Below are 27493 nucleotides of genomic sequence, written 5' to 3'. Positions count from 1 at the left end.
AACAATTGTTGCGTAAATTTTACGTGCTGTCCGGACCAAGGGCAGTCAAACCGAACCACCGTTTTCGGTATTACAGAGTAATCGAGTAAGCACAGAATTAAAAAAGCTGTTGTCTTTCACGCGTTAGCTGGATGGCACGGTAACTTACAGGACAAATCTCAGCTCTCTGCTCTTCTTCTAAGCTGAGAAATACACGTTCTCGTCTTTTTCGTCCGGACCAAGGGCCACATACTGTACCTTTTACAAGCTTCTCTTCAACGAATTCCCAATTTCTTTCAATAAAGATGCTCTTTTGACAAGATGTTGTCTTTATTACAAAAGCCCATTGTGGAAAACAGTGGAATTTCAACGGCAATATTATTAGCACAACAAATGCAAAAGATCACGAAGGGCACGAAGCAATTGCTTAGTAACCATGCGGTCTTGTAAAGAGAGAAGTCTGGACACCAGTCACGTTCGGTAAACAACATGGAGGTTTGATTTCGCATCAGCTGTGCGTGAATACAATGCCTATAAAGATGTATAGAAGCCATCAATTGGAGAAAAACATGTCGCTATATGAGAGTTTAACAATCATATGGATCAACACACCATACAAGAAGTGAAGAGCAACGAAACGGTCGGTCATTTGCCCTGTGAGTTCACCCGAATGCTGCTCAAGGGAATACTGGTTTACAAGATCATTTCAGCTCTTGAAAGCAATGGTCTCGTAGATAAGCCACACCCACAATTTTGAGCCCAAAATTTTAGGTAAAAGGTGCGGCTTATACACGAGCTTTTACGATAAGTGATTTGTAGCTTTGCGTGTCTAGATCCTGGCCGAGCGGGCCTGATGGGGGCATCAGTCTAGTCACCGACAAAAACAAAACCAAGGGTAGAACATGAACTGCTGCTGCGCGCAGTTAATGAGGAAACAATTACTTGCTGAATTGTGAAACTTTAGGTGGCTATGCGGAACTGCGTGACAAGATTCGTTTTCGTCGAGAACTGATCACTAGTCGTGTATATTGAGACTGAAAGAACACATGAAAAAGAAAAGGAAAAATACTAAAACAAGAAAGAATGAATATGGCGGATTTGTCAATTTTTCTCTTCCATAGTTCAATCTGTTTTTCCGCGAAAAGAGCTGCACTGCATGTCTACTTCTGATCTAGTAAACATTCAATGCCCAAGGCTACAGCTGCAGTCAGTAACCGCTTGTAGAAACCAGCCTAAGATTCTGATATAAGACTTATTTGCTTGTTTTAGTTCTTTTAAACTCTCCTAACACTCGGCAGCCCGCCTTTTAGGGAAAATCATAGCCAATCTTTGACGTCCATTTACATGCTTATGTAATTCCGAAAGTGAAACAACTGTGGGTCGCCCGCAAGAGATTTCAATTGAACTAGAAGGAGTTCATTTATAGAAAGAACGTATTAAAATTCTTCTTTACCTCTTAAATCTGCCGGCCTGTTCACGATGGTCGCCAAGTGACAATAATTTTCAGTTGTGAATTCTAGCCTTCGCCTGCAGTTCCACCTGAACTGAGTGCAAAACTGTCTAATGTTACAATCATCTTTAATAAGGCGTTGAGCATACGTGACGTCAGTTTATTCACATCCTCTTTTTCCGAGAAAACACGACTAGGCGTGGTATAAACACATTTCATTATTGGAAGGGATTTCAGTGCTGAAGTCGATCCACATTTAATTAAAATGTCTGCATGAAAGAGTTTTTGAACAATATTTGTACTCAGCTGAGGGAAGTGGCATTTGAAGTGGTATTCAATGAATACTTTAAAGATTGTTGGGCACTGAAAAACCGAACGAAAAAGGGTAAGCATAATAATGTTTTGTCTGTCCGAATCACTTGCTAATTTTACCCATACATACTTGTTTTTATAAGAAAACTTTAACTGGTATGGATTGAATGACTGTTGCTGCTTTAGCATACGTGAATAAGACCACTAATGAAATTAGATATTTCACTGAAGAAGTCGAACTAGAACAAACTGAATTTGTTCGCAGTTAACTTGTTAATACTTATGACTTTAAATTCTTGGATTGCTAGACTCAGTCGAAATGACAAATTAAGTGCAATTTAAGTAAAAGACAAAATAACAAGCTATTCCAAGAAATTGTCGATAATATATAATATCCAGAAAAACTGTTTTTTGTTATTTTGTCAGGTCAGTCAGTTAAAACCGGATTTCTATGCATATCATCAATGACTTATCATGCAGAACTTATGATATTATTAACAACTCTCAGCCTTGGGGATTTTAACAACAATTACAATCATTGGGAATGATTTCTTGGAAAAAGGATGTTCTGCGGTACCTTGTACTTTGCATTTTTAAAAAGGAAAAATAATGAAATAAGAAAGAATGAATATGGCGGATTTGTCAGTTTTTTTCTTCCATTGTTCATCCCGTTTTTCCGAGAAGAGGTGGGCTGGGAGGTGGGGTTTTGCCAATTTCCAAAACAAAAATTCCTTCACAGAGAAACGGCTGAAAAAATATCGTTCAAGGGGAGACACGGGGAAAAATAAGAGACAAAAAACTTCAAAAGAATTTCACAACCTGACGGTGAAAAATTTTTTGGCCAAACTCCTGTTGCGTGAAGCCAGAAAGTCCTTTAAATCAGCATCCAGTGTTGTATCGAATTCCCTTTTATAAAACACTGAATAACTCTTTCCAAGAATGGAATATTGAAGCAAATAATTAAATCAAATCTGAGAGGAACGCTGAGCTAGTTTTAATTTAAATAGCGTTGACGTAAACCTTACAAGTCGGGGCATGTTTGTCAGATTAAATTTCCCTTAGATTTCTGAAATCCTCTCGATCGACTCTCGATGACACAGCGATAAAAATAGATAACGCTGAACAATAGAAAACTTGACACTAAACATGCTAAGTTAACACTAAAGATTCGTAGATTACGTGTCTCGAACTCTGGCCGATCGTTATTCAATGCCTTGCGAAAGTGAAACTTGTCATGTCAGCACATTCTTTAGCGCGAACATAATCATGTAGATAAGCCGCACTCCCAACTTTCAAGGTTGATTTTGAAAAAAAAAAACTTTCAAAAAGTGCTGAGGTAAAGTTGTTGGTTGCTATTCGTGATAAGCTTTAATCTTATGCTGTGCATTTGCTGCGTTAATCAACTCTCAAAGTACCTTTTACAAGCTTCTCTTCAATCGAATTCCCAATTTCTTCCAATAAAGATGCTCTTTTGACAAGATGTTGTCTGTATTACAAAAGTCCATTGTGGAAAACAGCGGAATTTCAACGGAAATATTATGAGCACAACAAATGCAAAAGATCACGAAGGGCACGAAGCAATTGCTTAGTAACCATGCGGTCCTGTAAAGAGACAAGTCTGGACACCAGTCACGTTCGGTAAACAACATGGAGGTTTGATTTCGCATCAGCTGTGCGTGAATACAATGCTTATAAAGATGTATAGAAGCCATCAATTGCAGAAAAACATGTCGCATATGAGAGTTCCACAATCATATGGATCAACACACCATACAAGAAGTGAAGAGCAACGAAACGATCGGTCATTTGCTCTGTGAATTCTCCCGAATGCTGCTCAAGGGAATACTGGTTTACAAGATCATTTCAGCTCTTGAAAGCAATGGTCTCGTAGATAAGCCGCACCCACAATTTTGAGCCCAAAATTTTAGCAAAATGGTGCGGCTTATACACGAGCTTTTACGATAAGTGATTTCTAGCTTTTAAACAATGCGTGTCTAGATCCTGGCCGAGCGGGCCTGATGGGGGCATCAGTCTAGTCACCGACAAAAACAAAACTAAGGCTAGAACATGAACTGCTGCTGCGCGCAGTTAATTAGTAAACAATCACTTTCTGAATTGTGAAACTTTAGGTGGCTATGCGGAACTGCGTGACAAGATTCGTTTTCGTCAAAAGCTGATCACTAGTCGTGTATATTGAAACTGAAAGAACACACGAAAAAGGAAAAGAAAAATTCTAAAACAAGAAAGAATGAATATGGCGGATTTGTCAATTTTTCTCTTCCATAGTTCATTCTGTTTTTCCGAGAAAAGAGCTGCACTGCATGTCTAGTTCTGATCTAGTAAACATTTAATGCCCAAGGCTACAGCTGCAGTCAGTAACCGCATGTAGAAACCAGCCTAAGATTCTGATATAAGACTTATTTGCTTGTTTTAGTTCCTTTAAACTCTCTTGACACTCGACAGGCCGCCTTTTAAGGAAAATCATAGCCAATCTTTGACGTCCATTTACATGCTTATGTAATTCCGAAAGTGAGCAGTTCCACGTAAACTGAGTGCAAAACTGTCTAATGTTACAAGCATCTTTGATAAGGCGTTGAGCATTCGTGACGTCAGTTTATTAACATCCTCTTCTTCCGAGAAAATACGACTAGGCGTGGTATAAACACATTTCATTATTGGAAGGGATTTTGCTGAAGTCGATCTACATTTCATTAAAATGTCTGAAAGAGTTTTTGAATAATATTTGTACTCAGCTGATGGAAGTGGCATTCGAAGTGGTATTCAATGAATACTTTAAAGATTGTTGGGCACTGAAAAACCGAACAAAAAAACCTTAGCATAATAATGATTTGTCTGTCTGAATCACTTGCTAAATTTACCCATACATACTTGTTTTTATAAAAAATAGTTAACTGGCATGGATTGAATGACTGTTGCTGCTTTAGCATACATGAATAAGACCGCTAATGAAATTAGATATTTCTAGAAGTCGAACTAGAACAAACTGAATTTGTTCGCAGTTAACTTGTTAATACTTATGACTTTGAATTCTTGGATTGCTAGACTCAGTCGAATTGACAAATCAAGTTCAATTTAAGTAAGAGACAAAAGAACAAGCTTTTCCAAGAAATTGTCGATAATATAAAATATCCAGAGAAACTGTTTTTTGTCATTTTGTCAGGTCAGTCAGTTTAAACCGGATTTCTATGCTTATCATCAATGACTGATCATGCAGAGCTTATGATATTATTAACAACTCTCAGCCTTGGGGATTTTAAGCACAACAACGGTATTTTGTTCTTTGTATTTTTGGACCAAGATAAAGTTTAAAATTGTCGGTGACATCTTAACTCGGTAGGCCCTTGCCTTAACGTTTATAGAGAAACAAACAAACAAAAAAACCTTTATGTCAGTCCTGATAAAAACGACTGAATCCTGTCGTGTGAAACAGGACACAATTATTATTTCCAAGGTCATAGTTGGCAGGTCCTGTTTACAGGCGAAGCAGCATTGATCATCCGTTATGAAATGAAGATTTGATTCCAAATTGCATTATTGGGTCGCTTTCTTAGTCTGTTGTTAGCTTGACCCGTTCTAAGTGGTATTATCAAGTTGTCTCATAAGAGATGAGAACGAATAGAATGCACAACTGACTCGTTCCAAGTCGTCTTATTAGAGCCAAGAAGAGAACAAATAAAATAGACAAGTAAAACTTGTAATAATTAGGGAAAGCTGGAGGCAAGGGGTGGGAAGTATGATATTATGTTTTCATATTCTCGTGATATTTGAGGTCTGTTTGTGATGCGCAAACTACAATGAAAAGTCCATGCAGAAATTGTATGGCATTGCTCAAGCTGATGAAACCTGATCTGCTTGTAACAACCCATCTTTCTAAAGCATAAGAGAAGAATAAAGCCTCTTGATTGTGCCAAGCGAAGTGGCTAAAGGTCTTTAATGAATCCAAATATAGTACAATGTATATCTAGTAGATACTCTGGAAAATGTTTGTATAGTTATTTGTAACATTTACTAACAGTAACAAACGACGTTTAAACTGAAATGTAGCCATTCCAAATATTTGGATACCAGTCCATTAGGAACAGCTTTTTGTTTCCTTACAATCATAAAATAAATAGATGTGTTGAAAGAAATTTTTGGGGTTGTAAAGTAACTCAACAGTAATTTAAAATGACTTAACAACTTATAATAGTCTGCATTCATCTTGTCAATGCTTATTGGCCGAAGGGAATTTGGTATATTATAGAGTCTCAAAAGTCTGATGCATTGAGTAGTTGAATCTGTAAGAAAAGCAGCTGAGTTGACAGATCACAACTCGGTGTCGTCACCGGGGCGAATTGCAGCGTCTGTTTCCTAGAAAACAAACCACTACACAGCTTTATAATTTTCTGATAAGTAGCTTTAGTCATAAGATTTTGCTACTGATACTTCGAATAAGTAGATACAACTTCACTTACCTTGGAGAAAACTGCGAAAAATATTCGAAATAAGCGAAGGCAAAGGAACAAAGAAAGCACACACGAAAGCACAGTCGTAAGTACATGGATTACCAGCTCTGAGCCTGTTATCTTTTCACCGCTGTTGTTTTGTTTATAGCGAGAAGCAAAAATACTAATCATACAACTTTCGGGAACTTTCCACGAACGGCCACTATTTTATCGATGTTCGGTGGCGGAATAATCTACTGCCCTGGATAAAACCCTGTTATGCTTTCCATGTCATTTTCGGTATTATTTTAACTTCGGGTACACGTTTCGGCCATTTCTTCAAGCAAAACACGTTTGTACGATTCCAAAATCGACGCCATATTGTTCTGCATGGGCTCGAGGCTACGGTCGGCCAGCCAGCCAGCCAGCCCGAGTCCGACCCAAGATGGCGTCCAAAGCTCAAAACCACCCAGCTTACCCACGTGACTGAGTTCTTAAAAAACGTCGCAATTAGTATGCGTTCTCCTTCGTCGAACGCAATAATATTAAAAGATTTCGGGCGCGAATTTCTGCATGGCGCTCGCGCTCGAATCTTCTCAGTTCCGAATTGGAGCTGGAGGTTAGATACACAAATCGGAATATCAACTGCTCGATAGAGTGATTAATACCCTGGGCTCCAGAGGGTTTTTCTTTTTTGCAGGAAAGACGCTATTTGTATAGCGTCTTTCCTGCAAAAAAGAAAAAACCCAGTTGTAGAGACCCTGTGGCTCAGAGTGCATTTGATGGTAAGCAATAAATAATAATATAGAAATGATTAACAATTAAGAAACAAATACCCATGAAGCTGGCTGTACGACATGGCGATTACTTAAAATATTACCAGTAATTTTGGTTGAAAATAAAATAATTTGAAATATTTTGGGAAATATTTGGAAATTCCATGTACTTCCAGCTTACGGCCTGTGAATTTTCTTTTAATTTTTTACCTTCCCCCCGAGGGGGGGGGGGTTGGGCTTAATAGGGCTTTAATAGAGCTTAATAGATGGCGATCCCCTGTAAAAGCTCTATAAAGCCCCCCACTCTAATAAGCTTCCTTCCCGGGGGGGGGGGGTGTTAATAGAGCTTCAATAGAGCTTAATAGATGGCGATCCCCTGTGAGCAGGTATATATTGAAGCAGTATACATTTGAGTGCTTTAAGCCAAAACCAAAGAAATCACAATGGCCAATCAGAAACGTGAAAAACAAAATGAACCAATGTGAGAACACGAAGCGAATGTATGTAACCGGCACTAAGCGCGGGAAAACGAGCTAGACCAAGTCGGGATTGGTTTCGGTTTGATCTGATTTACTATAAAACATTCACTAAAACATTAAAAAGTCCACTTTACTTCCTTTATATATAAAACCCAACTGATACGCGATTTGAGATAAGCCCCGTCTGTAATGGGCCCCCTCTCTATACATTCTTTATTTGTATCTTACACGAGCACGTGAACGCAATTTGACAATAAACACCATAAAATGCTAAAAAAAATGCACTCCTATGTTTATTCTTTGTATAAATTTCTTTCTTTTCCGGGGATTGAAGCGTGAACGCGAAACGATCAGTAAATATTGAATAAGGGTTTAAAACTGCCAAGAAGGGTTGAAAATGATAAAGTCTGAATACCTGTGGATAACCCAGGGGGGAGGGTACACTGAAAAATTAGGGGTGGGGTGCTTTGCTGGGTCTAAATACCCCTCTGACCAAGAGGAGCTCAAATTTGCTGCCCCATCTCAGAGTAAAGAGTTAAATAGTGTTTTTACTTTCAAATTTCCCCCCATTACCACATCATCTGCTATTTACTTTTGCACATTTCAAAACGAGCTGATTATGGTTAAAGTGTATATGACATGAAAAATATTTTCTGCTTATTTGAAATGCCTTTCGAAATACAGAAGAATGGCGCTTTTCTTTTCGCAATATCTTTTTTCGTTTCAGAGATATTGACGTTTTTGTATTATGCAAATTAGATCAGTGATGACGTCATAAGATTTGACTCTAAAAAATGGTAAAATACTGAATAAACAATATCTCTAAAACTATTGAAGCAGTGTTCTTGAAACTTGGCACCACAAATGTGCATCACAAAAGGAACAAAATGACACCCTTAGTATTGTTGCCATAGCAACTCTTTCAGCTCCAGTCTCTCTCTGTCAAAAAGACAAATATCCCCATATCTGACCTCTAAAGTGAGACAAAGGGTCCTGCTTAGAACAGACATAGTTCCCATATTGTCTTAATTCCCACCATCGGTTTGGCTGCACTAGATGTTCTTGGTTTCAGACAAAAACTGGGAATTTCAGTTTTTATTGAGACAGCACCAGCGGCAAAACTGTTGTCATGGCAACAGCCCTAAGAGTAACATTTTGTTTCTTTTGTGATGCACATTTGTGGTGCCAAGTTCCAAGAACACTGCTTTAATAGTTTTAGAGATATTGTTTATTCAGTATTTTACCATTTTTTAGAGTCAAATCTTATGACGTCATCACTGATCTAATTTGCATAATACAAAAACGTCAATATCTCTGAAACGAAAAAGATATTCCGAAAAGAAAAACGCCGTTCTTCTGTATTTCGAAAGGCCTTTCAAATAAGCAGAAAATATTTTTCATGTCATATACACTTTAAGCAAAAAATATAAATTTGACATGATTTCTCCCCATCACAAAAAACGAAACAAAATTGGAACCCAATTACAGACTGGGAAGGTAAAAAATGGGACCCCATCTAGCAACACATAACCGTATAGCCTATATTTAACAATTATTCCATGAGCGCGCGTTGGATATGAGATGGTAGATAGCCAACGAGGCGTGTAGCGGCGTGTTGGCTATAACTGTCTCATATCCAACAAGCTAGAGTGGAATAATTGTTTTATTCAAAACACCCAAAGAATTGCAATATTTGAGCTCCTTGGCTGTTTTCACTGATGCGCACACTTACCATATTTGTGGTCCATGGTATATGACATCATATACCATGGCGGGTAAACCAATCAAAACTCAATTGCAATATACCACGAGTAGTTTTTAATAAAAGGTAGTACCCCCTCCCTACACCATCCCACTCCCCCTTAACGACAAAGCTCGCTTACAATTTATCCTTTCTATGACAAAATCCGCTAGGAAAAAAGCAATTTCTGGAAGGTTTTAGTCACAAGAGGAAACCAAATAAAGCATGTGCCTGGCGTGCAGTTTGTTATTGGACGCCTTGTTATATTTGGAAGGGAGTTACATGCATATTTGGAAGGGGCTTACATTCATTAAATCTGAAACATGGTAATGCATCCGGTTCATTCTTTAATATTAAACATGAATAATGAGAGCTCATTAAATGTACACTGATGAATTGTGAGTATCAAAATAAAATAAATGAATGAATAAAAATTATTGAACAAAATAATAAAACAAAAACAACTGTCATTTGGTGTTGTATGAGAAACTGTTACACAAACGAACAATGGGTAGTCAGATGCACATTTAAACAAATTAGAGGCATACAAGTCATACAAAATATGATCGCTTTGATTCGTTGAATCATGAGCAGTGTTGTTTTCTGGATGAGCCCCAAGGTGGGGCATTCATCTTCTTTACTGGTCTGCACCCCAAGGCATTTGACTAACTTATTTGTCCCCACCCCAGGGGGTCCCCAGGGAACTTGCCATAATATTTTTTTAACATACAAGCAGGGTTCTCCCTAGTTTTCAGCACAGCAGGTAAGAAAACTTTTTAAACCGGTAAACTCACTAAAGAAATTCCCGTAGATTCCAGCCGTTTTCTAGTTTACCTACATGGAACAGAATGTTGTCCAAATGCTGGTCGAATTTTATTTCATGATAACTTTATTCTGGCCTTACAGACCTCTTTCGCCTGCTATACAGCCTAAGAAAAATTGCATAAAATTATCTTCCGTTGTTTTAAGGGGATACATTTGCTGCCGCTTACATGACGTACCTCTTGAAGAATCGGCGGCCCTGTTTCGTCTTTGCTACGAATCGCTGCAGCACTTTTTAGTGTAGTGTTTGAACTACACTAATGCAGTAGATTGTTTGGGAGGTGAAAAGTGCTAAGGAGATAACGCTAGCTGTAAACAATTCCAAGCATGCCATTCATTTCAAAAGATCGGCTTTCAAATAGCCTGCGTTGTTGCAGCCAGACGTGTCACCAAATCCTTACTGCCAGGCTACTTTCAAGAGATCGTGTATGATTATATGCAAGATTTAAATCCTCGCGTTTCCAGGTATGAATTGCAAGAATTACTTGTCTTTTGCCGAAAAACTGAGAAAAAAAAAACTGAGAAACAGCAAATACACGTCAAAAAGCAAGTTTCTTTGATTTGTCAAACATGCATGAAAGCGAATGTTTCCAAATTTATATTTAAGCGACATGACCTTTTCCCAACATCAACAATCCGTCACGCAAATTGAACATTTCTCAAGTATTTCCTTCCATGAATGAAACTTTTGTTTGAGAGCGGAATATTTTCTCAGAAGAAAGTTTTCAGACCGTCGGACATTATAACAAGTGTGCCGTGTGAAATCTTCGTAGTGCAAAAACCAATACTTTCACTGCTGATTCCATCTGTTAAAAAAAAAGAATTTACCGCAGTTTTCTGTTTTTTAACGTGGGAACTGTGGCTTCATTGTGAACTAAGGAACGGTTATATAGGTTTGGCTTCGTCAGTTGGAAGAGCTAAATCAAGCTTGAGGGCCGAAAATTTCGAAGTCCACTTTGACTGGTTTGTCAACTATTGTTATTCAACTGAAGAGAAATAGTTATTGATTTATTGTATTGCCCATCTTTTCGATTTTAATTGTGATTTTCTTGTCCGTGACATTGTTTTGCTTTTGGATTTTCGGACGGTCTGTAGTCAACATAAGTTTGTAAGCGGAGGAGGGAAATAAGCGAAAATTTCGCATATTGTGATTATGACGAAAATTAAACTGACATCACTTCATTTCGAAATAAAACACGATGTAAATTTTATTGTCATCAACAGTAAGTAAATTCAACTTATCGTCGTGTCCAAGGGAGGACAATGTTGTGTTTCATTTTTTTATGGTCTAAACGGTAACCTCTTCGGCTTGATAGAGGTGTCAATCTTAGTTGCTACATGTATTTCAAACACTACACTCTCCGATTGGAGCACTCGTTTTCTTTGCTTTGAATACTCAGCATTCACAACGACGTTGTTGAAAAGTTGTATTCTGAATGCTTCTTTTAACCTGTCGTCTGGATTTTGTTTTAAATACTTACGTACTTAATGAGAAGAATTTGACAACGAAAGCTGCCTTTGTCTTCACCACGTGTCAGCCTCGGTTAACTAAGCAATCAACTATTTTCTGCATTTTGCATGTTTTTGAAAACTGAACTATTATATGTAAGTAATATTTCTCACTTCTGAAATTATTTTTACCTCTTTGCCTTTGTGGTTGTTTTCATTTTCAACGGACAAAGTGAAAGGACAGCAAGGAAAGCTGCCGCTTCATTGTGGAATCTATCGTGGAAACTGTGCAACAACAGATGTGCACTTGCCGATAAGTGAGAAAGACCAGCAAAACTTGCTCTTTCTTCGATAGGTATCAGCCCTCAGAGATTCGGAAAGCGAAGGGAAATAAAGAATATTGAATACTAGCACAAATTCGTAAATGAATATTGCATTTGTCGCTGTTTATTTTCAATCTGTTACTTTCGGTCATGACTACGAAGGTGAAACGAGTGGGGTTACTTTGTTATTTACCTGTTGAATTTTCAAGATTTCTAAGCGGTTCTAGGCGGTAAAGAGTCGTGTTACAAGCGGTAAAATTTACCGGTTACCGCCTGATAAGGAGAACACTGACAAGTCATACAAAATAATGATCTCTATGATTTGTTTAATCACGAGCAGTGTTGTTTTCTGGATGAGCCCCGAGGTGGGGCATTCATCTTCCTTTCTGGTCCCACCCCGAGGCATTTGACCAACTTATTTGTCCCCACCCCAGGCAATTTGCCCTAATATTTTTTAAATGCTAATGCCCATGGGTTGGCGGGGGGGGGGGGGGGGGGGGGGGTTGGGAATGGGCACTGTTGGAATTGACTGATACATAACACTCTCTATAAAAAACAATATGAAGCACAACACAGGTTTTACAACCATCAGACAAAAATCATCTCTTAAATACTGTAATGACATAAGATAGAAAACAATCCCTACAGTACGAGGCTTTATAATTGAAAATATACAAGCATGGGCATATATTTGGGAGGGCTTCTTATTTGAAAGGATTTTTGTGTCTACAATTGGGAGGGGGAGGGCTTTTCTTGACTTGACTTACTTGACTTATTGCCATAACCCTATGTGGGTATAGGGCCGGTATATATTTCTGACGTTCCACGTTCCTATCTTCATAATAGACTTGGGTGAAGCCAATGGCCCCCTCAGTGAACAGGCTTCCTTTCGGCTTATACCTGTTCCTGTCATTAGCCCATCCTCCCATGTGATAAAATCATCATTTGGAGTCAGGCAAGTGGTTGTGCTGCTCCCCATGTAACATTGCTTATTAGAATTTCCGGTTTCCGTAATCTATAATTTTTACGGGATGGGGGGATTGACCCCATGCCCAACCCCCAACCTGGAGGGCCAGGGTTTTCTGTCAGGGTGTCCTTCCCTTCGCCACAATATCCCGTTATTTGAAAGGCGCCAGATACTCGCCTTTTGCTGTTGTCGCTCAGCTGCAGTAAAACTGCATTACCAGGGTTATGACGAGGACATGTGACAGCCGACTTGGTGGCAGAGCCTATGACATGGTGGGCCTTTCTGGGATAGATTTATCCTTGATGTTGGGGGTTATTACTGGAAGTTTACAGTGATAAGACTTCAATGTGCTAATTAATGAATATGATTGAATGCTCGTGCTTGATTACATGTATGTTGTGATTTAATTTGTGCTTAAACTGATTGTTATTTCCTCTAATAATACCATCAATGTCATAAATTAGGGCTGCCATTAGTTACCTTGATATTACAGAAATGAAAGACAGAAATAAAGACAAAAATTTAATTCAAGGTAATCAATAACAGTCACACCAGACATTCTTTTTTGAAATTTTTTTAATATCATTATAATAACCATTTTTGCAGTGTGAACTTAACCCATTACTAACTTCTCACAGTCTGTCGATGAACAGACGACCATAGGGCAAATTTTGGTGGTTTTACATGTATTTCAGTATGTACACATAAAAAAGAAACCCAGAACGTGTCTAAAATGAAACTACTGGAACGTGTCAAAACTCAAAAATGGAACTTGGCAGCTTGCTCAAGCAAATTTGCTTCAGCAAACTGCCAATTAATATTGGAATGTTGGCACACAACAACATTGAAAAGATGTGAGGAAAACAAAAAGCTATTTGAACCCATAATGATAACAATTTCAATAATTTTGAAGCAAAACATTGTACTACATTATTTTCCTGACATAAAGTACATTGCCTGTATCACACTGACTGTAAATATTAAAATAACTGGGTGATGGAATGAAAATCTGAAAAAAAAATTAGAAATTGTATTAATTAACACATGAAAACCATACTTCAAGTTAAAAGTTAAAAGTAACTTGGGAAAGGTAGAATACGGTAAACGTCCCACATATAAGAACCTGTGATTTCGGGGCTCAGGCTGATCAAGTTCTTGTTTACTGGGTGCTTAATGAGAAATCAGCCCGAAAATATTCTTAAAATGTTGTTAAAATTTGTTTCAGAAATACTATACATTATACATTACTAGAGGTTGCTTTCTTATTCTGGCATCCTATTTCTTTTTATATAAGAACATGTTTTATTTATCAGCTGAATTATTGATTTTTTATTTTATTTTATTATTATATTTTTTATTATATTTTATTATTGATTTTTATTATATTTTAATATTGATTTTTTATTATATTTTATTATTATATTTTTTATTATATTTTATTGTTCTTATATTATGGTGCTTTATTGGCCAACTTTCAGCCTGATGTTCTTAATCCACTTGTTCTTATATGCACATGTTTACTGTACACTTGCCTGAAGCTCTGCGCCTTCTCTCTGTTCTCACATTTCTCTCGTGTTTTATAGCAGTGTAACACATGGCTTTCATACGAATAGCAAATTAATCCATCACATATCACTTCTTTGCTATCCAATCCATCAATTCAAGCAGTGCCCATTTCCCCCAGATAATATTAGTGGGGTATTTGATCACAACTGTAATTCAGGGGGGGTCAGGCATTAGTCTTCACCCGTGTTGGAAATAAGCACTCGCCTGCTCATCCATGTGAGTGTCAGGGGCACTGAGCAATTACAAATCAACGATCACTCACCCGTTCAATGGCGAGTGCGATTTTCAGTTCTCGGTAAGCTTAATTATTCAAAGTACCAGTACACTGCTTTTTCACTATTCTCTCTAGGGGCTCCGCACAAAAAAGCCTTAGAACGCTGATTACGTAACCCTAGCATACTGCGTTCAGTCCGTGGCAATCCATCACGTGTCTCATTAGTATGGGGCTCTTATATAAGGCCACTCCCTAGTCGCGATAGCTCATTCAGTCTTTTCGGTGTTTCGAATGCTTCTTTTCGCGTTTCTTTGCTTTCGCTTCATCGCTGCGCCACACTTTAATCCTTATGGCTGACCAAGTTCCTGTTGTTCCGGTTGATGCCCAACAGTTACAAGACGCTTTAGCAGTTCTGCCAGCACAAGCCGGAGCTGCTCAGGACGCTCAAAATATTGATGGCGGCGATCCACCAGCTGCAGTAGCTCAAGTTGCGGTCCCTGCAGCTCAACCTGCTCATCAACCTCATGCTGATGTGGTAAGTCTTGCCTTTCGTTCGCCTGCTTTGCTTTCTTTCTGCTATTGGTGGCTAGCGTGAACGTTTGCGGATCGTCGCAGCTTTAGTTTCCCGTTTGGTTAGCTTTATACGCTAGTTTGTCTTTATTATAGCGTTGTTGTTATAGGTTTCAAGTGAGTTTGTTTCGCCCCTCCTGCCTATCGTATTTAATTTTGTTCCGCTCTTTGTTGTCGTCACCCAAACTGTCCTAGCGAGTTAGTTTCGCTTGGGTTGGTGTATAGCTAGTTTTTTACTGCAGTGTTGCGGTGAGTTTGTTTTATTTCGCTTAGAAGCGTTTTGTTTTCTAAGTTTATCTCGCTTACGGATTGGTGTTATGAGTTCGTCTTACCGTAAGTTATAGTGTTTACAGTGAGTTTGTCTCACCGAAGTGTTAGTGAGTTCGTCTCACCGAAGTATTAGTGAGTTTGTTTCACCGAAGTGTTAGTGAGTTTGTCTCACCGAAGTGTCAGTGAGTTTGTCTCACCGAAGTGTTAGTGAGTTTGTCTCACCGAAGTGTTAGTGAGTTTGTCTCACCGAAGTGTTAGTGAGTTTGTCTCACCGAAGTGTTTTAGTGAGTTTGTCTCGCCAAAGTGTTAGTGAGTTTGTCTCACCGAAGTGTTTTTGTGAGTTTGTCTCACCGTGTTAGTGAGTTTGTCTCACCGGAGTGTTAGTGAGTTTGTCTCACCGAAGTGTTAGTGAGTTTGCCTCACCGAAGTGTTTTAGTGAGTTTGTCTCACCGAAGTGTTTAGTGAGTTTGTCTCACCGAAGTGTTTTTAATGAGTTTGTCTCAACAAAATGTTGAAGCGAGTTTGTCTCGCCGTAGTTCTATTATGAGTTTCCCTCACTGAAGTGTTTAAGTGAGTTTGTCTCATTGACGTGTTGTAGTGAGTTTGTCTCACCGAGATATTCTAGTGAGTTTGTCTCACCTAGATGTTCTAGTGCGTTTGTCTCGCTGTAGTTCTATTGTTAGTTTCCTCTCTAAGTGTTATAGTGAGTCTACCTCGTTGATGTGTCGTAGTGAGTTAATTTGTCTCGCCGAGATGTTCTAGTGAGTTTGTCTCTCTGAAGCGTTTTATCAGTTTGTCTCGCCCAAATGTCATTGTGAGTTTGTCTTTCTAGGATATTTATATTGTGCGTTTGTCTTGTTGCCAGAGCTTTTTTGCTCCGCTTGCGGCGATGTTAAGAGTTTATCTCGTTGAAGAACTGTTATTGTGTTTTGTCTCGCTTTAGAGTGCTAGAGTGAATTTGTCTCGCTTCATGTGTTTTAGCGATTTTGTCCGGCCGTGTGCTAATTTTTTACCTTCTTTGGTTTAAGAATGTTAATGCATTGAAAGACAAGGTAGAGCGGTTGGAATCAACCCTGACACGTACTAGCTAGCGTTACGTCGGCCCTCGATACTGTGCGTCAGCTGGCCAGCCGTCCTACTCCCCTGGTTGACCGGTACGCCCTTATTGCTGCTCTTGAACAGTTGGCAGATGTTTCAAGGGAGACTGTCCACCCCGATCGCAAGAGATTCGATGCGACCTTTAAACAGTGCAGACCACTTGTCGATGAACCCCGCCTTGCCGCCATTATCATCAATTTGTTGGGTGACAAGGAAGAGAAACTGGTAGCGGGCCAGATTCATAAGCTTTTGAAATCAAGCAATCCGTCTCCGTCGCCACGTGGTCCTGTCCTTCAATTTGGCCAAGGTTCTCAGCCGGGTCCCAGTTCTTGGGGTCCTATGTTCTCAACCGGCTTCAGAGGCCGTAGAGGCGGGCGCTCAGGTCCCTTACGGGGCAAATGCTTCAATTGTAAGAGTGTAGGGCACTTTATTGCCGATTGCCCGTTGAATAAGAGGAAATAATAAAGATGTACTGTTGTGTGTCAGTTCCTTCTGAATTTCGTTTTTTCTCTTGTGTGTCTAGTTGTATTCTCGTTTCCCCGCACGAGCTAGGCTTCCCCGAAGGGGTTATCTTATACCCTTCATTGCTCTGTCCCTGGACGGGGTATTTCGGGGTTGCTTCGCTTTGGGGTTTTCCCCACTCATAGTTCGCTTCATTTCCTTTCAGGGGAATTGTAAACGTTTTAAGACATTTCATTTCAACCCAGAAGAAGCTGCGCTCCAGCGTGTTTCCGTTAGCTGGTGTGATTGGAAGGGTAAACCCCAAGGCGTCGTAACCCCGGTACCCTCGGTTCAGTTGGTTTCCTCGCTCATGGCTAAAGCTTCACCTAGTCTTCTTTCATTCCGAAACCCGGACGCTTTTGTAGCTGGGGAGTTGAACAGGCATGTTGACAAGTGGGAGGAAATCCTCGCCCAGCATCCAAAACAAGATGAGATTTTGTCATACATCAAATATAAGGTTAACATTAAGGACTTTTTCACCCGCTTTCGAGGGGATTTTCAAGGAACATTTTACGATTCTCCTTGCCCGCCAAGAGCAGAGTTCAGCAATAACAAATCGTCTCTTGGCTTTGAGGATTTCATTTCTTCTACAATCTTGGAACGTGTTAAAAAGAGATCTCTCTCAGTCTGGGGAAGGGTTGGTGAAGACGATCCCCCTCATCTTGTTATGCCATTGACTATAGAACCCTCTAAGCCAAGGTTATGTCACGATGAACGCTTTCTCAATTTGTGGATAAGAGATTTGCCCCTCAAGTTGGATTACATATCTGATTTACCTCGTTATGTCGGAAAATACCATTTCCAAACAACTATGGATGATAAAAGTGGTTATGACCACGTTGAAATTTCCGAAGAGAGTAGAAAATATTTTGGCCTACAATGGCAAGGCTGGTATTTTGTTTATAATACTATCCCTTTTGGCTGGAAGGGCAGTGCATACGTCTACCACTCTATTGGTATGGCTGCTACCAGCTACATTAGATCCCTGGGAGTGCCATGTAGCCAGTATATTGATGACAGACATATTGGACAGCTTTCTCCTCCCCCTGAATCTCGTACGTCTGCGGAGGATTGGTCGGATTTAGAGTTTGCCAATGCTACCATTTTCATAGCTGCTTTTGTTCTTATTTCTTTGGGATATTTTATTGGCCTATCCAAGTCTTCGCTTATCCCTGCTCGAGTAGTCAAATTCCTTGGATTCTTGGTTGACTCTCAACTTTGCGCCTTCCTTTTACCGGAGGATAAGAAGATTAAGTTTGCAACTTTACGTGAGCACATCTTAGCCAACCGGGAGGTTTCAGTTAAGACCCTCCAGCGTCTGGCGGGTAAAATATCTTCTTTTTGTATCGCGGTCCCTGCGGCCTTGCTCTATGCTAGGGACATTTTCCGGTCCACTGCTGGCTTCACTAGGTCTTCGCGTTTAGTTCGGGTGTCGGGAGCCCTCAGGAAGGAAATAGAACATTGGCGCTTCCTTGACTCTTGGGAAGGTTGTCTGCCGTGGCTTAATGAAAAACACGTTGTGGTCAAGATTTCCTCTGATGCTTCGAATTCTGGTTGGGGAGGTTCTATCGTGTCACCGGGCTTGCCGCCTTTTGAAGTTCGCGATTACTGGACCAGCGATACTAGATCTCACCCGATTGTCGTTAAAGAAGCCCTCGCCTTTGTTAATACCTTGCAAGCTGGTAAATCCCTCGTTACCAATGCGCGTGTGGATGCTCACACTGACAGTTTGGCCTTTTTACAGTCTTGGGAGAAACAAGGTGGTAGAAATGTGCAGCTTAATGACGTTCTCAAAAAGTTGCACGAAACAGCCTTCGCGCTTAACGCAGTAATTTCGCTCAAGTATGTCCCATCTTCTGCCAATCCAGCCGATCCACCATCCCATGTCTTGTCGGATCTGGATTGCACGCTTTCTAGGAAAGCTTGGCGAGAACTAGAACAGAAGTTTGGTCCTCATACAATTGACCTCATGTCTCTGGATTCGAACGCCCAGATTGATAGCAAGGGCAAAACGTTAAGGCACTTCACCCCCTTTTTTACGCCGCACTCTTCAGGGGTGAACGTTTTTGCTCAAACTATTTCGCCAGCCGAGAATGCTTACGTGTTTCCTCCATTTGTGCTCGTTGGTCCACTTTTGAGATTTCTGCTGGAATCCGAGCTGTGCTTCTCTATCGTCGCTCCCAAGCTCTACCCTCTCCCGTTTTGGTGGCCTATCCTGGTTTCTCGCAGCCACGCCCGTTTACAATTGGGAAGTAAAGGGGATTTGGGGATTCTTCTTTTTCCTTCACGTAATACAAGTTTTGAAACTCGCCCACTTCCATGGGACCTTTTTGCCTTCAGAGTTGCGAGTGGAAAGTAGACATTTTCCTCTTTTTCTCTCTCAGTCCAGGCGACCCAGAATTTGGAGACCAGCTGTCCCATGTCCGCAATGTGCCTATCTCAACGATGATTCGTTTAACTTTTGTCAGAGGTGTGGATTTAGAAGAGATCTAGTTGTTGTGGATAACGCTCGAGACCTGGTAAAAATCGATCTTAAAGATATTGAAGACCGTATTTCGGAACTCAAGGAGATCAGGTCCAACAAACCTTATGAGAAACAAAAGTCCTCTACTCACCGGGAGCTGGTTAGATTTCTGGCATCTTTACCCACTCCCAAGTCTCTCTCCTCTGCCTCCCCTGGGGACATTCAGAAATTTCTCGTTTGGAAGGACAAGTCAGGCCGAACAAAAGTCCATCAGATGTCATGTCCACAAGTGGGCCAAACTCGACCTTCCTCTTGTAGTTGCCCTACGAGGTTAGCTGCCGGTACGGTCGACAGCCTGTTGGGAAAGCTCAGGGCCATCTTTGCTGAAGCTGGACTCTGGGGAGAATGGGATGACAGGTTGGGAATTGAAAATCCTGTTTCCCATCCATCTATTAAGAACTATTTGAAATTAATTAAGGAAGAACAGGCTAAAGCCAGAGTTTGCCCAAAGAAGGCTGTACCTTTGTTTCTTGAAAAACTTCAAATTATAGCTCAGTTTATTCTCGCTCAACTTCAAAGCCCACGGATCTCTCCTATTTCCCTGTATATTTTTAGTCGAGATCTTTGTTTTTTCACTACCGACTTTTTCTCGGGAGACCGCTCTTCCGATTTGGGTAGGGTCCTTTCCAGAGAGGTTTTATATTTTCCCGATTCCTCTGGGATATTATTTAACCATACGTTTGGGAAAACTTTGAGAGGGGATTCGGTTAACACCTTTGCAGTGCGTCGCTGCGACAATCTAGTTGTGTGCCCAGTCAAGAATTTTGAGCGTTATATTGCAGTCGCTAAGTTAATTAAAATCAACCTAGGTCAGGGTTTTTTATTTCGTGTTACTAAAGGTAATAATGTTACCCAGGAACCTTTTATTGGTTCTGCAGTGCATGGTCGTCTAAAGTTCTATCTAGATCAAATTCAAGCCAATGATGGAGAAACTCCTCACAGCTCTCGTAGTGGCTGCTCCATAACGCTTTCTCTGCTCGGAGCCTCCAAGGAAGCAGTTGCTAACCATGTCGGTTGGGCTAGTACGAAGATGGTTGACCACTATAATGACCTCCGGAGCATATTACGCCCTGATGCTCCAGCTGCGTTACTCTCTGCGGAAGCTTCTGGCTCTTCGTGCAATATTGCTTTGGCTTACGAGTCCTTTGCGGATGTTTCTTCTTTTAAGCCAGTTTTTCCATAGAGCTTTTTTTTTCTCTGTAAATGCTTAAACTTTGTTCCAGATTAAAGACTTGTTAGCTTCTGTAAGTTTCTGGCCTATTTTTTAGTTTAGTTTGAGTTTTGGGAGGAATGTACGTTCAGAGTTTGTGGGATCATAGATTTTATATTCATATGGAGTTTCCAGGAGACTCTCCGCCGTAGGGCTGAGTCTCCCATATCTTATCTAGTCTAAGGCATTGTTTGCGGACAGCCCTGGAGAGAATATATTACTATTCTCTCTAGGGGCTCCGCACAAAAAAGCCTTAGAACGCTGATTACGTAACCCTAGCATACTGCGTTCAGTCCGTGGCAATCCATCACGTGTCTCATTAGTATGGGGCTCTTATATAAGGCCACTCCCTTGTCGCGATAGCTCATTCAGTCTTTTCGGTGTTTCGAATGCTTCTTTTCGCGTCCCGCCCACCTCCCCGCAGCGATGAACCGGCACTCCACCAGGAGCTCCCCGCTCCTGACCGCCTTAGGCTGAGTCTCCCATATCTTATCTAGTCTAAGGCATTGTTTGCGGACAGCCCCGGAGAGAATATATTACTGTCCATTTTGGCAAGAAAATCTCTTACTGTAAAACAAACTCTCCAGTTTTTGTTTAATTGTTTTTATCATAGGAGGTGTCCTACAAATTTTGCACTGAAACACAAGTTCGTTCTTTGTAACTTCCTTCCAGTGATAATTTACATAACGCATACAGTTGTACAAAGTGATACTGCTGGTCGCTAGCTATAGCTGAGCCGGCAGTGATCACTGAGCATTGAAGGCGGTGCCCAAGAAGAACAGAGATTTTTACTCATGTAATTAAGGACCTCACGAGATTCGTTAATTAAAAATTGTCTAATTAAAAATTGAAAGGAGGTGCCTTTATTGTTTTTATCAAAAGATTTAAGGTCTTTTAAATGAGTAGAAGTTTTCATTGAAGCAATAATCATCACTGTATTGCAACACACAATCAGTCCTAATCATGAGTGCTGTTCTCGAGTGTTTTCATCCTCGGAGACCCAGGGGCAGTTAGTGGGGGCGGGGGAAAGTCTATACGGTCGAAAAAAAAATCGGTGAAGAAAAGTCAAGAACGAAAAAAATAGCTCCTGGGGACAAACTCTTACCGGACCAGTTCCAAAAGGACGCCGTCGTTCTGGCTTCCGATTGGTGCCACAAAACTTTTGTTTTTTTGTGCCCAATCAGAGAGCAGCAAGACCAGGAGTCGTTTCGTGTGTTCTTACACGGATAGATACACGAAGCCTAGTTGGTCGCCATGTTTTCTGTTCGTTGAAGCTACAGTTGGAGGAGAAAAGTTGCAGTCACAGATGTAGGGGAAATCGTTCGGCATATCTGCAAGAAACTTATGCGAAATACGCTGGATCTTCGTAGGTATCGTACACACCGATTAACTGATGTCGATATAACTTGGACGTGTTTCGAAATGCGCTTTCTTTGGCTGGACGAACAGTTTCTGGTTTCTTTCTCCTGCTTTCTCGCATCACTTGCTGTGACTGAAACTGTGCCAATGCAGAGTATTTTTTTTATCGCACGGGCCAGGCAGGTATGTCAAGCAACGGACCTCTTCGTGTACGAGTGCACCAATGCTATTGAGCTCCATGTGAGTACTTGTTCACAATGAGTAATATTCATTTGGAAGAAAATTGCCATGACGGTCGAGTCAATTCTTTTGTTTTTGTTAATAAAAAGAGAAAGAGAAACCTTGTGGTCGAGTTTCTGAAATTATTTAAATTTGTCAAAACTTATTTCACCCCTTCAGGTTCCTCAGTATGTATATAGAGGTACATACATGTACTATCTTAGAGAGTATGGTGCATATTTACATAGTGAAGTTTTGCCTGTAAGAGCCTAGAAGATTAACAACCCACAGCCTGAAATTTACCATTTAGACACCCATTTTTATAAGAACCAATTCCATCTAAAATTTGGAAAATATTCTTATTTGGTAGGCAAGTATTATTTTCATTATTCCCATTGGAAATATTACCTCTTTGTGGTTCACTGCACCAAAGTGGCTCATTAAATATCTACCACTAGTCACCTAAACTTTGGGAATAACTCCTATTACTTATATTTGGCTATCAACCTGTGTTCGCATGTAGAAAAAGTGAAATTGTACAAATAACTACTTTACTTCCTTACCTCAAATGCTGCATTCAAAGTGTAAATATGGCAGCCCTGTTTTATACTTTACAAAAATGCTTTGTTGCATGCCCCTGTAACTTGTATACCTTATCTTTCAAATATGAATATTGTCAATTACCCCAGTAAAAGCATCATGCATGATGAATGAATTACCAGTAAATTTGTATGGCCTGATAGACAACAAGGATTTGAATCCAAAGGACTGTGTCAAGCACAGATCAGTCACTCTTGCTTGGAAATAGACAAGGAATGTAGGAAAATTGTTTGGCAAAAGTCTTTATTAAAACGCATTTCCCTGCAAGATCTCAAAAAAATTAAATCGTCAAAGCTGATGAAAGAATGGGAATGCAATGCCATCACATTGCATTCTAAGAGGTAAATGTAGACTCTAGGACTGTTACTTGTTCCACCTAGTACTATCTTCCTCTGTTTTGCTTTGAGGTTGTGTTATTGTTTTGAAGTGACAATACTGTTTCAAAACAAAAAATGGCTGCAAAACCAAATGGGTGGCCTTTTTAAGGCAAGAAATTACACAAATGCCTGCTGTTCTACACCTTGTTGGTCTTTCTCCTTTTCTTGTTTGAACACAAAAAAGGTTTGTTTTAAGATCTTTATGTTTTGTTTACATGTTTCATGATTGCAGTTGCTAAAAACATCACATCCTGGCAGTAAACAGGATATTTCTCATAGGGAACTACAGTGTAGGGTTAACTTCCACAAGCCTTGCAGGTCAAAAGCAGAGTATCTGGAATTTACTTACTGGGATGTCATAGGTTCATTGCATGTTGGGAGATTTGAAATAACAAGTTTGCCTGTGTCACTGACTGAAAAATCATCATGATCATTGAACTGCCAGGCATGTTTCTATCACTGTGCAGCACAGCTTGAGTTAAAAATACAACAGTGGCACCTGATCCTGGTATGAACAACATATGTAAATACATCAGTGATCATTTTCAGTAACACCTGAACTCTGAAGTTCAAAACCCAAAGATTGCTTTTTTGCTGCCGTCAATCATAATAATGGCAATAACCCACAAACCTTAAAAAACAAAAACAAGCCAATAGGTTTGACCTGGTTTAAATGTCTCCCGTGACTGGTCTGCTTAGATGATTGACAGTAGCAAAAACTGTAAACCGGTTTAGCGGTTGATTGAGCTGAGTTCATGTTACTGAAAAGCACAATAGATATACAGTATCTCAATCTGTATTATGAAAATGAAGACGTCATTGTTTTTCAAAGGCATTTTGAAAACCACTTGTCAATCAATCAATTTACTTCATCCCATTTATCATCACACATACACTGTAGACTGAGCTAGACTGGGCAGAGGCACACAGGCTATAAATTGTTTTTAGTTATACGGTTAAAAAAACTTCATCTCAAAAAACAGTCAGGTCCATTGATGAGGAGTCTATTAAAACGACAGACATTGGTATATACAGTGGCTTGGAAGAATTCTCTGACTCAATATCATTAATTATAATAATATTGATTTTAATTGTGCAATTTTCATAAATGATACACATTTGCACTTTACAAAGTTAAAATGACATTTCACGAATAAAAATCAGTGAAAACATCAGATTAGAATTAAAAGCTAAGATTTAATAAACAAGTTAAGCTTATAAATAAGTGCATTTACATTTAGCTTCATTTGCACGTTTATGTCAGGGAAAAAAACGAATATTACATCATGAAATTCACTGTTCTCAAAGAAAGCTGAAGAAAGTTGTGCTCCTCTCGTACACGAAGAGGTCCGTTGCTTGACATACCTGCCTGGCCCGTGCGATAAAAAAAATACTCTGCATTGGCACAGTTTCCGTCACAGCAAGTGATGCGAGAAAGCAGGAGAAAGAAACCAGAAACTGTTCGTCCAGCCAAAGAAAGCGAATTTCGAAACACGTCCAAGTTATATCGACATCAGTTAATCGGTGTGTACGATACCTACGAAGATCCAGCGTATTTCGCATAAGTTTCTTGCAGATATGCCGAACGATTTCCCCTACATCTGTGACTGCAACTTTTCTCTTCCAACTGTAGCTTCAACGAACAGAAAACATGGCGACCAACTAGGCTTCGTGTATCTATCCGTGTAAGAACACACGAAACGACTCCTGGTCTTGCTGCTCTCTGATTGGGCACAAAAAAACAAAAGTTTTGTGGCACCAATCGGAAGCCAGAACGACGGCGTCCTTTTGGAACTGGTCCGGTAAGAGTTTGTCCCCAGGGGCTATTTTTTTTCGTTCTTGACTTTTCTTCGCCGAATTTTTTTTCGACCGTATAGACTTTTCCCCGCCCCCACTAACTGCCCCTGGGTCTCCGAGGATGGAGTGTTTTCTGCCAAAATGTGGAAATATCTCACCAGAGTTTGGAAAGTGTCAAATGAGAAAAGGGAAGAATAAACACCAAAAATGGACCATGATTGTTGGGAGAGTGCATTCTGAGAGTCACTCACCCAAATGGCCAGTGCTCTTAAGATTAAGCTTACAGCACTGCTACTCCCAGGCATTTAACAGGCTTAAGTGTTTTTGACCTCAAAGAATCCTGGCTTTAGTTCTAGTGATGAATTTATCAGCACAAAATAAGAAATTTATGATCAACTAGTTCTAAGGACATCTATAATAAGATAATTGTAAATCCACAGAAACATTGGTTACTAGAAGAGGACTTCTAGTAACAGTAATATAAGAGAACAAGGACTTTTGTCGCTCATTGCATATTACTTTAAGTTAAAGTAGCTTTAAGTGACGCAAAGAGCATGCATAAGAGCACAAAGCTATCTCTTTGGTCACCGTTTTTCTATGCGAATTGTCGCTACTTACTTACACATAAAGAGGCACTCTGTCCTGCACTCTTCGGGTTGTTCCATCATAGACTGCTTCAATTCATCCCGCAGAAAATAGCCAAGATAATATTATAAAAGACATCTTCAGGCTCATTTCTTTATGGATTTCGACCAAGTGAGGAACTACGGCATTTCAAGTATAAATTCCGTGGTATGCAATTCATCGCATGTCCGCCATTTTGTTGTTGAGGAAATGACGTCAGATTCTCCCATGATCCCTTTCGCGCGTGTTCATAAATGCTGGTTCCGGTTTCGAGAAATTTCTCGATTTTGCCAGAAAACACGAGAAAAGTCGAAAGAGACAACAATTTTATCGAGAAATTTCTCGCTTTTGCCAGAAGAAAATAGAAAACAATCACTTGTGTCCAGTCATTCTTACAAAGCACTGACCTAATAGTTTAATTTTAGTAACTTTCGATCTTTCTAGAATTAAATCGTGGGGTATAAAAGGAGGCCTTCAGTTGACTACTGCAGTTCATCAAGTTGACCGAGAAGTTACAAGCAAGATACAAGAAGTGCAAAATATCAAAAGAAGAAGTTCACGACAACATGGCTCTCGTTTTCAGAATTCCAAGCTATCATCCATGCAGGTATTTTTTTAAAACTGTTTTATCAAATGTGTTTTGTAAAGCTATCGCGGTTAAGTGTGGACGGAGAAAAGGGGGACCAAAAACGGAGCCTTTCTGAAACGCTGCGTTTGTGTGGACGATAGGAAAAACGCATAGATAAAAACACATCAACGAGAGTAAAAAAAAAAGGAAAAAGTTTTTGTCTGTGTGCGTTCATAATGCTGTACCACAGCGAAAAGCGTAATTAAAATTGAAGCTCATACATTTACGTCGAATAAATACCCAAAGATTTCCTGACTTCTCAGTGTTCCGTTTCGGCATTTATTTATCTGATTTAAAACAATTTTTCTTGTTCTGTTACAGTTATTACAACCGAGCTCCCAGAGGCTATGACTTTTTCCGCGATCTATGGAGAGAGATCGCTGTCGCTTACGAAGAGGACGCAGGAAACTATTGTTGCCAACAAGTCAAGGAAAAGTCTCATCAGGGAGAAGTAAAGATCGCCTCTGTGCCGTTGAGTGACTACAAACCAGAAGAAATCTCGGTCGAGGTTGATAACGAAAAGGTAACCCTACATGGCCAGCATCGATTTGAAAGAGAAGATGGATTCGAGAAAAGCGAGTTCAAGAGAGTCTTCAAAATTCCTGAGGATGTTGATCCGAAAACAGTTAAGTCTTGCACAAGCCAAGATGGCGGCGCTCTCGTAATCGAGGGTACGAAACGCGTTGAGAAGAAAGCAAACGACGACAAATTTGAAGCAAAGTTGAATTTCAGAGGTTTCAAACCAGAAGAGATCAAGATCCAACTCAGCGGAAAAGAGTTGACCATCACTGGAAAACACGTTTCAGAACGCGACGATTTTTACCTTTCACGTGATTACAGTCGTCGTATTCTGCTGCCCGATGACGCAGATGTCAGTTCAGTGACGTCACGTTTGACAAAAGAAGGCCTGCTGACGATAGAAGCGTCACGTGATCCAGCTTTGTTGACGCCGATGAGAACCGTTGACATCACCATGGAAACAGATGGAGCAGACGAGAAAGTCGACGAGGAACCCAAACAGACAACAAGCGCTGATGAAGGAGAAACTACGAACTAGTTATAGAGACTGATAAAAGAACGAATTAGTTAAAATTTTAAGCTTTTATTCGACGTTATTTAAATGCAGCTGAGTTATTTGTGTTAACTAGCATCCAATGTCAAAGTTCGTCTTTATTTCAATAAGACTGTATTTA

The 27493-nt window shown here is 40.0% G+C and overlaps 1 protein-coding gene and 1 pseudogene across 2 annotated transcripts in view; one reads left to right on the top strand and one right to left on the bottom strand.

The window, feature by feature from the left end:
- Positions 1-27493, bottom strand: part of LOC144636708 (tyrosinase-like) — a 43627-nt pseudogene that overhangs the window by 8749 nt on the left and 7385 nt on the right. The gene's annotated exons all lie outside the window — the stretch shown is intronic.
- LOC144635728 (uncharacterized) lies at positions 26177-27438 on the top strand. The gene is made up of 2 exons (XM_078494809.1): positions 26177-26279; positions 26622-27438. Exons 1-2 carry the CDS (start codon positions 26239-26241, stop codon positions 27355-27357), a joined length of 777 nt encoding a protein of 258 aa, XP_078350935.1. The 5' UTR covers positions 26177-26238; the 3' UTR covers positions 27358-27438.

This window comes from Oculina patagonica, chromosome 13 (genome assembly GCF_052425735.1).
Source record: "Oculina patagonica isolate OP01 chromosome 13, crgOcupat, whole genome shotgun sequence".
Lineage (NCBI taxonomy): Eukaryota > Metazoa > Cnidaria > Anthozoa > Scleractinia > Oculinidae > Oculina > Oculina patagonica.
This window is presented reverse-complemented; position numbering and strand designations above follow the sequence as displayed.